General features: G+C 37.5%; 1 protein-coding gene across 1 annotated transcript; it reads right to left on the minus strand.

Moving 5' to 3' along the window:
• Positions 1 to 2,410: 2,410 nt before the first annotated feature.
• barx1 (BARX homeobox 1) lies at positions 2,411 to 5,803 on the minus strand. Its single transcript, XM_023298859.3, has 4 exons — positions 5,215 to 5,803; positions 3,837 to 4,128; positions 3,175 to 3,259; positions 2,411 to 2,873 (listed from the first exon to the last, which is right to left on the minus strand). Exons 1-4 carry the CDS (start codon positions 5,414 to 5,416, stop codon positions 2,706 to 2,708), a joined length of 747 nt encoding a protein of 248 aa, XP_023154627.1. The 5' UTR covers positions 5,417 to 5,803; the 3' UTR covers positions 2,411 to 2,705.
• Between the last annotated feature and the right edge of the window lie 7,342 nt (positions 5,804 to 13,145).

Consider the following 13,145-nt stretch of genomic DNA (forward strand, 5'->3'; position numbering starts at 1 on the left):
CTAGACAGAAGTGTTTGATGGAAGAATAAAAGCCTGCAGAGCTCCATCCTGAGAGATGCTACCAGAATATACCATGAAATAAAATTATATAACAGTAACATCACTGTAACATAACACAGCTCAGTGTGATGAACTGCAGCAGCCTTTAATCTGATGTCACCACTCAGTGATTTGGATGATTTTTTGAATTTCAACAAGTGAACACTGTCAGATATTATGTTTCCATCTGAACAGTCATTGTTTGTGGGTTTAGCGACTTTACCTGTTTATCCATCACATTTATCTCTCTATTTTAACTGCTGTTTATCCATTTAACTATTCCAATTAGTCATTACTTTTACTTAATTTTTTTACTTTACTTGAGCTGCTTTTTGATCATTTGTTAAAAAGTATTATCTGTTTATTGCAAAAAAAGATCTATTATCCATTACATTTTATAAAAATATATTATTTTTATTACAAATAAATTTTACTTTTCATATATAATTTAACATTTATCTCCTACTTTTACTTCCTTTCATTTATTCATTTAAAGTAGGTGTCCTTCCGTGCTCCTTTTTCATTTTACAATCCTCCCCTCCCCCTTTTGGACTTTATTTAATCATTATTGTCATTTTTGTCAATTTTGACCCACAAACCGAAACTTCTAAAGACGTGTTCCTGGAAATATTTCTCAAAAATATGTGAGAGTTTCACTCGTTGCATGCCTGAGTGTTTTCCCTGCACGGTGTTTTGAATAATGTGGTTTGTGCTAAACCCTCTATTGTTTGACGCTGTTGCTGTGTAATGTGATAATCTGACACATTTCTGGGGAAATATCGAATTAGGAACAAATCTCACACACATTTTACCATCTGCATTACAAGAGACGCATTTTTTTCTTTGGTAAATGAGAACAGTTCAGTTGAAAAAAACCCAAACGTGCGTAAATCTACTTTTAATGAACGGAGGCTGCTATAAAATTAAAGAAACTTTTTTAATTCGAAGGAATTACTAAAGTATCGCGAGATCTGGACACGCGGCTAAGTAATGCTGCAAGTACCAGATACATATATTAATAAAAGGCCAAAGTTGGAGCGAATGCTATTTGCTTATTTTAAGGAACAAAAGGATTATTCCACGCTTTTTTTTTTTTGGTGCTTTTTGTTGTTAGTTTTTTGTTTTTAACCTGAACGTTTCAGTCCCGTGAATTCTATGTGCTGCCAATGAAAAAACACACACTTCTCCCGCCTGTATTTACCAAGATGACGCTGAATGTTGACAAAAAAGACTACAAAATGAAATCTATTTTTAAAATAAAATGTAAAAAAGAAAGAAAGAAAGAAAGAAATCGCATGTTTGTATGACGAAAAATCTGCGCTGGTTTGACATCACAATACCAACTCATCAGCTTTGCACTGCAATAGATACCGCTGGAGAATAAAAAAAATACAATATGAGATCAATAAACTAATAAATAAGCAGAATTCGTGTCACAGCTGAAGCACAATTACGCAAGAATGAAGAATGATCAGCGAAATTCCTCCTCAGTCCAGTCAAGCAGCTTATAGAATGACTCAACATCCAACAGGCCCTTGAAATGAATGAGAAAAATAGTAATAGTCTAAACTATTACAAATGCAGATATAATGTAGATATTCCCACATTAAATATAACTACTGGCCAGATCAGCCTAATATCATGTAGAATAGTTTCCTTCACCCTGAGACAGAAAATCTGAGCTTTTTCCTTCCTTTCTTTTTTAAAAGAATAATTTAAATTTCACTTTGTTTATTCTACACAAGAACAGAATGAACTGAAGCACCAAATGCCCCGTTAGCTGCTCCATCTAATAACAGTAATAAACCCAGAAGCCACAACTTCCCTCCACTTTCCTAAAACTTAATGCAACAAACTCTGTGCTTGACACCATACCAATGAAAGTGCCAAAATGTTAAAGCATGTAAACTCTAAAAAGTCATTCAGATGACCATTTCCCACCACTTAATTAAAGGCATAGAATCAAGAAAAATAATCTAGTTTGCTAATTGAAATAAACCTTCTTAGCTGCAAACATTTTTGATGAGTTGAGTTGAAATATTCTAATATTGTGTGAAACTGAAACTCGCATTTCTGAATCAGTTGATTTAAAAACTAAATTTAGGCTGATGTGAGTAAAAGTGAAGAAACTTTCCCCTAAAATAATCATTTCAGATGGCAAGACTGGTAAATAAAATACATTTGATTTTAGAGGAGAAGCTATTTCCACTAACTCAGTGTAGTTTGATGTTTGAACGTAATTTCATTTTGTTTAACGTGAAATTGCAATTTTTTGCTTGGCCCAAACATATTACAGAGCGCACTGTTAAACACGCTGCATTAAAATCTCATCATTTAGCCTGTGTCCTTTTATAATAAACGGAGAGCAGAATTAGTGAAAATATATTTAATAATTAAACATTAAGCACAGTTACACAAAAAAAGGGAATGCAAAACAGATGAGTGTGAGTGGATCCTTAGAATATAAAGGGTAGACCTACTGCAAAAGGTTTGAGTTTCCTCCTGAGCTGCAGCAAAGTTCACCAGAAACACAATCTGCTGCTGCGCCTCCTGCACTGTCTGATTCTGCAGCGGCCTCCAGAAGGCTTTTGTTTTGTGTGCATGAGCTCCAGCAAACGTCTTTTCTCTGCGCACACTGAGCGTCCCCGAGTTTCCTAGAGAGTCCGTCACTCCTCCTGATTGTTCTCTGAGTGGGAGCTGCAGCCTTCGGACTGACGGTCAGCTTCTGCGGCCGATCTTTCCTGCTCGGAGAGCTGCTCGCTGCTGGGGATGGAGTTCTTCTTTGGGCGGCCTTTTGGCTTAGTCGGTGACTCCAGACCTCCTCCCTGCAGCACCTGCGGGTCAAACTCCGCTTCAGGTTCCAATACAAACTCTGATAAATGAGTCAGTGGGCATGCAACTATAGCTACATAATAGCTTTCCAAATCCTACATTTTTACGCATGTATTTTACGCATATATTTTACGCACTTATTTTACGCATGTTTACTATGATCCTCCCCAAAAGAGTGTAAATTAATCCCACTGAACTACATCTCCCATCAGTATATGTTTAAAAATAAAAGGCAGGAGTAACAGTGGTTGATTATGCGTGTTATTTTATGAATTTTGTGCATGAAACCTTCGTTCAACTTACAATTTTCTTCCATTTCATCCGTCTGTTCTGGTACCACGTTTTCACTTGCAGCTGACTGAGACCCAAAGACTCGGCGAGGTCTATTCTGTAAGGAAGAAAATACATGAATAAATCCAAAATACTCACATTATAATCTAACATCAGGTCAGGTTTTGCCTTCAAAGACGCAACTTGAGCAAATGATGTAATTATGTCATTTACATCAATAGACGAACACCAGTCTGGATTTATTGCTGCCTGTTTCAACTTGTTAGAATCTGACTTCACTTAAGTAAAGCTAAAACCCTCTACATCAAATGCAACCTTACTCCAGCACACGCTACTATAGAAAGCACTGAGGTCTCTGTAGTTTTTTTGGGTTTTAGCAGCCAGGTGGGAGTTTACACGATTAAAAAAGGCACATTGTGGGTATTGTATAAGCCGATTCCAGTAATTTTAGACTCCATGTGTTTATATTTGAATACTTAGAGACCAATAAAATAACATTACTACTATATTTCTAGCAAATAGGCTACAATGGAGGCTTTGTATTATTTGCTGTTGGGAAATATAATTCACACAAAGTGGAATTTAATTGAATAAATCCAAATATTAACTCAACAAAGCAAATTTCTTTCGGTTTTTATTTAGATCCCAGTTTTTCCCACATGCTGTAAACGCACCTATCGGGCGTGGAGAGGTATTTCTGCTTCTCGAAGCGTTTCTCCAGGCCCATGAGCTGCAGCTCGGTGAACACGGTGCGGCTCCTCCGGCCCTTCTTGGTCTTGCTGCCTCCGTCGACTCCGTGTTCCAGCTTCCCCCGGAGGTGGAGGTCCAGCGGCAGGTGGTGAGACGCCGCTCCGATCTGCAGGCCCGGAGCCCCGGTTAGAAGCGGGGAGCCGAGCGGGGAGCCCAGCGAGCAGGACAGCGGGGACATGGGGAACTTGAGGAGGCTCGTCTGGTCCGCTTTTAGCACTGTAACGGTGCCAAAGAGGGAACAAAGACACAAAGGGAAGGAGGTTTATTTAAGCCTTTAGTTTAGGCTCAAAAAGAAGCACATTAAGTTGAAGGATCAATAAATACAAATGAGCTGCCAACAAATAAAAAGTGACTTCATTAGAGAACTCATATGTGACAGTTCAGGGCAGATTTCAGGTCAGATTTGCTACACAGAGTGAAAATATCAGGCTATAATAAATGCATTTAGGCCTAATATGTTGCTCCACACTAATATCAAACATCAGCAGCAATGAGGCCTAAAGAAACATCCTTTAAACCAGCAGTTAGACACAGATTGTGTCTGATTCAAATAGCCTAAAGTCACGGATTTGATTAGATTACATTAAACAAATCACTGCGTGTGGTGTACAGTTTCAGCTCTTATTCACAGATCTGGAATAGATGTTAGAAGGTCCAATACGTACGTAAACACCTGAAGTGGCCAGGAATCGGGTTGAACAAATGCGCAAAACGATGGAATTTTTAAGGATAGTCAGAATAATCTACACTGACTGAATTATTACGAATATTTTTAATATTAATATTATTGTTACAGAGTTAAATAATGTGTATCATCGCCCCAAGAAGCGCTCAGAGAGCAGTGGTTAGCCCGATACCCACTGGAGAAGCAACATTTTACGCACACACCTCTTTAAATCATACAAATCTCTCACTTGCACATTTCATCGTTTTCTGAGCTCCTAAACGGGCTAGTTTTCTTAATCCTCAAGTGAAATCCATTAATTCCACTAGTCTGCAATACAAATAATTTTACTTCATGTATTTCCTTAACCGAGCCATGTGCTCGATAATAGGCTGTGATTTATTGCAAATGATTAGTTTTTACGCACAAGCAATAACGCATTTTGCCTCGAGAGACATTTTTTAATTACACCGTGTATTATATTTGCCATTACATGTCAGTCCTGTTTTGAATATTTAGCCAGGCCCTTTAACATTAGCAATAATAATCCAACATATCTAATATAATCCTTTGCTATATTTTCCAGCACGAAACCACTCAGACTGACTCATTCATCTTTCCACAGGCGCCTCTCTTACCCAGTTGGTTATGGAAAGGCCGGGCGGATAGGAGGGCTTGTACTCCGAATTTAAGCAGCTCCCCGGCCGGGGCGGACGCTTTGTGTTCCGGGTGATCAGTCAGGATCTCCTCTATCATGAAACTCCTGTAACGGTGAGTTCTGTGGTCGGCATGAACTTCGGGTGGGTAGTAATGCGCCCCCAAGTCCAAAGGATGCTGCATAGTCTGGCCGTGCGGTCACCTTAACAGACACCGAGCGCGTACAGCGATTATCACTCCTTCAGTGGCACAAGCCAGAACTCATGTTCCCTGTGTAGCACCGCTATAGTCCGGAGATCAACTCTCTGGCCAAAAGTTATCCTCAGACCAAGCAAAGTTGGAAGTACAGGTACCCCAGTTTTGCTGCGCGTCTGTGCGTCCTTGGGGGAAGTTTTACGCGCTACTTCTGTCCAGGTTTTGTTCCTTTTGGAGATGAAATCTGGGAAAGAAAGCAAACCTTTGACCAAAAACTCCCAAATCCGGTCGTGTTCATGCCCACTCTGTGTATGAGAGCCCGCAGAGGTCGGAGCTATTTGTCAGGCGCGAAGCTCGTCACCTTGACAGTGAGTTAAGGAATAAGCTTTGGGTTTTATGAGCCTCGTCGTGGCTCCACCTCTTCTTGGGGTTTGTCTGCTCGCTGCCTGAACCAAAGTTACATGCAAAGCCGCACTTGTCCTGCATGGATTTATGCAAAAGGGAAGAAAATAAGGAGCTGAAAGGACAGACATTTTAGCAGACATTCTGCAAGTGGCTTTCCAACTTCTGGAGCTTTAGACTGATGATGGAGGAGGTGGCGGTGATGTGGAGCAGCTGGTGCAGCAGAGGAAGACCAGGTCGGAAGGCAAAGTTCACAAAGTTATAAAAAGAAAACATGCTCTATGCTTTTCCATAACACTTTTAAAATATCTTGGGTGACGACTCAGATAAGATCCATATTAGGACACTGCATGATTTAACATACATTTGATTGCTTTTGCATGCAGCTCAGATTTCAGGCAGGATTTAACAGCTTGTACAAAAAGCAACTATGTTCTTGCCAAGAAAATCCAAGAAATCAGCACCATCCTTTTCACTACTGTTGTGTCTGATTTCTCAGCGTCTGTGATAATGTAATAGGATGTAACTAAAGCCAGACTTTCACAGATCATTCCAGGCTAATCAAACCTCAGCTGGTAGGATCACTGTGTTCTACTTCAGGCCCTGAGAAGCCACTGGGGAAGCAGACATATATCAATGTCGAGGTAAAAAACAAAAATCCCACTCCAGAATAGCTCTGGGATTTTTGTTTGGCATTTGCAGCTGTTTGTTTAAAAATTAGAAGATATCACTCAAAACATTTTTAGCAGGGGCTTTGAAATAAGCTCTGACCTATTCAACCCAGTGGCTGAAATCCTTACATAACCTTTTGATGCTGTAAAGTTAGGGTTTATACTTTTTGCTTTATAAATCTTGTTTGTTTTCACCTTTTTTAATATTATGACCCAATACTGGACTGTATAGGAGCAGCTGATCACGTGACAAACATAACAGGAATACAGTTTGAGCTGGACACAACATAATACCTCTTTATGAATAAATTAGACATCATGCATCTCTCAAAATTTAAAAAAAAAAAAAGCACAGTTTAAAACTGGAAAGGAAGAAAGCAAAATACTGCTGTGCAACTGAGAAAATGTTGCACTTTATAGTGTGTAGAAAAGTGCATGTATTACAGTGCTTCCGACAAAATGTTATAGGTTCTATAGCTTTGTGCATTATCCATTAAAGGAAAGAACAAATCTCAATTGGAAAGAGCCTTTTGACAATTACAACTGGCATTCAGTTCCTCATCTAATACACTGTATTTAAAGATGCCATTTTCTTCCCACAGGCCACTACACAACCTACCCTGTTCATCACAAACACTGCTATATATACACTCTGCTTCTAAAGACTTTCATAGACTGTAGATTCTCCTATCAAATATGGAAAAACTGGGAACATCTTCGGGCATATATTTGTTTTGACTCTTACCAATCGCCAGCAATGTCAGGGAGGCATCTGACTGGTCCTAATTTATTCTCCAGCAGGACACTGAGCTCAAACAACCAGATTCCAAAAGAACCATCTTCCACATGATGCAGATCTCCCCCACGGAGATCTGTTTTTGGTGATCATGACGACACAAAGACGGTCAAAATTCATTAAGGAACCGTGATAAGTTCTAAATGAGCTTCTTGTTGCCAAGTAGCTTGAAAAACTGTGACAGGAGAAGTGGGGTCTTGTACAGGCGATATTTGTTTTATTCAGCTTTGTATGAAGTTAGCTGATAAAAAGAAACTATTGATTGCATTACTTCTCAAAGCTTCCAGTCGGTTTTAGTGCCTAAACCTTCTGCCCACTACACATGTCAGAAGTTTGCTCTCAGCGCCAGAATGAATTACCTGCCATCGTTTGATGATATCTTCCTCTGGTGGTCACTTCTGAGATTGCAAGAGGAGCCTCCCTGCAAGAGAACACTCCCTGCTCCCCATGCAGAAATGAAAGAAAATACATCAGATTTTAGAGAATACATTCATCAAAACACATCTGACATTACATTAGGTGACAGTGGGACAGATATCGGTAGAGTAGTCTGGCCAAAAAGTCAAGGAAGGTGGTCGGAAAGCAGACTCAGCAGACCTGTTGAGTGCAAAAGAGGCAAAGACTTGACTACAGTGTTTCTCCATTCAAGTGCAATTCAACTTAACAAACCAACACAAGAGAAACAATTCAAAAGACTCAAACAAAGTCACATATTTCAGCAGCATATTCTTTCCTCTGTTATCAGAAAGCAACCTCTCAACTGCTTATATACTGTGATCAATTCCCACCTTTACCACTTCAGTTGTACCATCAGACAACATGGGAACTTTATTTATTTCCTGGATGGAAACAAAACCTCTAACAGCGTCACTGCACAAACTACAAACATGCTGGCATTTCTAATGGTCTCGTATGAGCTAAACATTTGGAATCTCTTGTGAATGATGCATTTTAATACAAAAGTAAATTCATAAAGAAAAAAAAAACCTCCACTTGGACTGGCCCAGTGATGTCACGCTGACATCACCAATGCCACTAATCCAGGAAGTGCTGGTGGCCCCCTGCCCAAATACAGAACAAAAGAATAATGAAAGCTAAGTATGAACAAAGGAACAAACAATTAAACCACATTTGATCTGCAACTTAATAAAGGTCAAATGAAACATATTATTTACTATGTTTGCTTTCATCCTCTTATGATGGATGTAAACTGGAGCATATTAACACAAACAAGCCCAGGATAGTATGTGCTGTAATGTTACACTAGCATGGTTAACTTAGAGCTAAATACACGTAAAGAAAACAGTATTGTGTAATGTATAAAAGGAAAGTGTCAGGGGAGAAGTGGTGAGGGAAAAAAAGAGAGTTTTCACCCTGTTTGTCACGATCGTGGCAACTTTTTCAGCTTCCAGCTTCTTCCTTTCGGTGTTTTCAAACACTGCTACCCTCCACACATCTGCACATTTATTGCCTTGCTCTGATCTTTTAACATTCTTTGTGCGCTAACACTTCCCTACTTTGTGTATATGTTTGGATGTACTAGCATACTTGCATAATGTGCTTGGATGTATTTATCATCTTAAGTTATCTCATGAATCTTTCTTCTTTTTAAATTTTTTTTTTACAATTTCTTTGATTCATGGTCTGATTAACCTCTCAGAGTGCCTCAAAAGCAAAATGTATTCCACTGCATTACACGCTATGTAAATATTCTCTCTAAAACCAAGCTGCATATCACTGTTGACATGATTACTTAGTAAACTGATCAGCTTATTGACAAAAAATATTTGCAAATCATTATTTTAAGCAGAAATGAACTTGTCTCAGCTTTTCACATGTGGATGTTGACATGTTACGTATTTCTGACCATTTTGGAATGACATTTAGGGTTTTTAGTTTGTTTTTTAAAACAAATACAGAAAATCAGAACATGTTAACTTTTGCTCCAGGGAGTAATGACGGGTGTTTTCTTACTCAGCATCTTTTATAAACTGAATAATCAGTTTATTTTGAAAGAAATGATCAAACATGAAAAATAATGGTTGGTTGTTGTCTTACAGCTATCTTGTGATTAAATAATATAACCTTGGACAGAGTTGTTTTCATTTCTGACAGAATAAGTCCTTAATCCAGACCAGGGTCATAAGATGGAGATGGAGAACCTGTCAGAGTTCAGTTACTTGTTGGTGCAAATTTCTGACAAATCTGGGATTACCTGAATATGTAGATGGAATCAGTGCAGAACAAAACTGACTACTATTCATGTATTAGTGTTAATTTGACCTAAAGTCGGCACATTTTTAAGACTTGATTCTACTCAGCTACATCTAGAATTTATCTATGACAGCTCTTATTTTTGACTGGCATCAGTACACAGTACAGAAATGTCTGTGTCTTTCTTGAATCAGCACACAATACAAAGCACACCAATAAACAAGGCAAAAATATGTCAGTCTTTAAACAGCAGAGGGCCTGTACTAAATAAGCAGGAGGTTGCTCCTTTGTATGTCATCTTCACAGTCAGTTGCAGTTCTTCCTTCAGCTTTCAGAGCAACTTTGGACTGAGCTACATGTCGCTGTTATGAGAAAGATTAATAACAATCATAGAGAGGCTCTGGCTTAAGCCTCCCTTTGTTCAATCAGCCTGCATCCAGTGGGCACATTTTCTGATTCATCCACTGAGCTCAGGACTGTTGGAACATAAATGATACGGCGAAGCAAACATGCCAGCTCCTGTCCTCACATCCAGTCATCAGGTAACTGGCACAGGTGGAGTCTTTTTATTTCTTTACTTCTGTCATAATGCACCTGATTGCTTACAGAGACAATTTAGGCACTACGTTGTACTTAATTTGAGTATAGAAGATAATTCTTGACTTTGGGAACAATATAAGTGATTAAATAATCAAAACTCAAAGGTCCAGTTGCTAAATTTGTATATAAACATCTGCAGAAACTGGATAGAAAAGTGTTGGTATATATTTGTTTTAACTTCACTGACAATCCAGCTATAGAAAGTAAATGTGTAGGAACTCAAAGAACAATACTTTCTTCTTTTGTGTTGGGCTACATGTTTTTGAAATGTGGATAAAGTCATTTCATGTCATCGTCGGTACAGCAAAAAATGACATTAGATCTAGACTGACCTACTATACAACAGAACAGCAGCACTTTAACATCTGCTGATTTCAAGCACAACTGTTACTATGATGTTACAGCCTCCAACTCAAAATAGTGTTCAGAAAAAAATCTATAAAACAATCTAAGAAAATATATAAAAAGAGGCTGCTTTAAAAATATAATAATGTGGAACGGTGGAGGTGTTGTTGGGGTTTCCTAAGTGGTGTGTAAGTATGAAGTTTGATGCAAACAGGAAACAGTAACATATGAGATGTACGGACATGAAGCAGGTTGGAATTAATAAGCTAAACACCATCCTGCCTGTTTTCAGACATTATTTTAGTTTCAAGGTTTTGTTTGTTTAGTTTTTCATTTGGTGTTTTATTTTCTTTTATTGTCTTTATGATACTGTGGCACATGTTAATTAATCAAATTAAAAAAAAAAAAAAAATCTTAAAGCTGATTTTACCAGAATACTTGAAGATCATAATCCTTTTTCTTTTGCATTTCTGCATTCATCTTTCACAGATGACTGAGCTTCTTGCAGCTTTTAAGTGGAGTTTTTAACAGAAATTTTTTTTTAACATGTATTTGGCTCATACTTGTAGTCAGTAATTGCTCACGATCAAATGTCTCTCTGTATTCATTGTTCTGTTCCATGCTGATCTGATATTCCTTCACAATTCATCTCAGCTGTATCATTTTAATAAACTGCCACTAGGCTGCACCAGAGGACAGATATACTCTCATGAGTCCTCTGTGTTTGTCAGAGAACAGCCAGTTGCACCAAGAACAAGGTGCAAAGGAAAAATCTACTTCATATATATGTATTTCCTAAAACCTTAAGTTGACAATCTGTTAATTCTACAAGGTATTTGTGGGGACATTGTGTGTTTGTCCACTGAGGTCGGTGCTCACAGATCAGACTGCAGACAGTAGAAACGGGGAAATTCTTCAGTAGATGATGTTCCTATTAAAGCTGTACACACTGCATTCTGTTGATGTCCAGATTAACCATTGTTTAATGTTGTACCACAAAATAAATTTCATTCACCTCTATTGCTTTGGAGACATTTCACAGTCAGATGAATGAAATCAGTACTCTCTATCTAAACGGCCAAATTATACTTTGGAGATGCCAGAACATTCTCCTTTTGGTTTAATTAATTATTTTGTATGTTCAGGAACATTTAATAGTTTGAATGAAACAACAAAATGTTTACTTGAAGTTCTATGAAGCGCCAAACAACAGTAACACCACAAATAAACATCCCCATACACAAATACACTGCAGTGGCAGATCATTTATTAATGTTATTCTCATCTAATTTATGGATCAGCAAATAGTACCATTCCTGATCTCCATAAAAATAGAACATGCTACGTAGTAACATGCAGATTGAGGATAATAAACTGTGTTTTCATTATTAGACTGTTTGTCATCTCATTTTTTAAAATTTACTTAAGTCATTAGATCAGTTCATGCTTGCATTAATACTAAACAATATTTGCTGAAAATAAAAATGTATTAATAGCTCTGATATTGCTGGATTCACCCTGAGCTCAGCCTAAAGATTTCACTGTAGAGATTGTGAATCTGTGCAGCAGCTCGGCTGTCTGCTTGTAGAAAAGCTTTCAGGTTAAAGGAGCTACTTTAGATCACAATGACTCTTCAGAAGATTGAAAGAATCAGTGCAGTCACTTGCTCTGCCACTTGTGTAAATTGCACACAGCCCAGCTCTTAATGTTGAGACCATTTGAACGTTGCTGCTGTGTGGTGCTACAGCTGCCTCAGAGTAGTAAGATGAAACTCTACATTTATGTGTTCGGTGTCTCAAAGCAGATTTCAAAAGTTGTGTACGAGCTGTTTTAGTGATATTTCAAAATGATGGATCATTGTATTTTTTGACAAAAGAATCGACAACAAAGGATACAAATCAAACATTCAAATCAGGTGATACCTTCTATCAGTCAGACTTTATACATATACATATATATATATATATATATATATATATATATATATATATATATATATATATATATATATATATCATTATTAATACAAATGAAATGTAACACCAAGCGCAACACTGGGATAGGGGAACTCAGGAAGCCTTGCCCTAAATGACACATGCAACAAGGAAACACTAAATAAAATAAAATGAAAATAAAATATATAAGATGATAGCTAACAGAAAATAACAAAAAATTAAGCAACAAACAATAGTTGAATGAACAAAATGCTACCCCAATTAACGCATGCAATGAGGAAACACGAGATGAGATAAAATCAAATGAAATAAGAGAAAATAGAATTAATTTTAAAAAATCTATCTATTATTAAAATAGAGACGCATAGATAGGGGAAGGGCAAAATAGAAGTCGAAATTAATAAAAACAGAATAAGAAAATGATTTTAAAAATGAAGCAACAAACGATACATCAGAAATCAATAAACAAATTTAGTTCTAAGAAGAGTAATAAATAAATAAAATCCATCAAATCAATCAATAATCTGACTAAAAAGGAAGGTCTTGAGTTTGCCTGTCAGTTATTATTATTACTAGACATTCTCATGTAAATATTTTATCACCAGAAACCACAAGGAGCGTGTGCTTTCAGTTTTCTCTGTAAGAAAAACGATAAACACCGTTTTATGGAGTATTTTTAAACACTAAAAGTTAAACCTGGTGCATCCTCGGAGCTCTCGGATGCTGCGCCCGTA

Source organism: Amphiprion ocellaris, chromosome 5 (assembly GCF_022539595.1).
Source record: "Amphiprion ocellaris isolate individual 3 ecotype Okinawa chromosome 5, ASM2253959v1, whole genome shotgun sequence".
NCBI classification, from domain to species: Eukaryota; Metazoa; Chordata; class Actinopteri; family Pomacentridae; genus Amphiprion; species Amphiprion ocellaris.

Coding starts and splice junctions, on each gene's coding strand:
- barx1 (XM_023298859.3), bottom strand. CDS start 5,416: ATGCAGCATCCTTTGGACTTGGGGGCGCATTACTACCCACCCGAAGTT. Junction 4,129..5,214: donor GCCTTTCCATAACCAACTGG/GTAAGAGAGGCG, acceptor GCACCGTTACAG/TGCTAAAAGCGGACCAGACG. Junction 3,260..3,836: donor TACCTCTCCACGCCCGATAG/GTGCGTTTACAG, acceptor TCTTCCTTACAG/AATAGACCTCGCCGAGTCTT.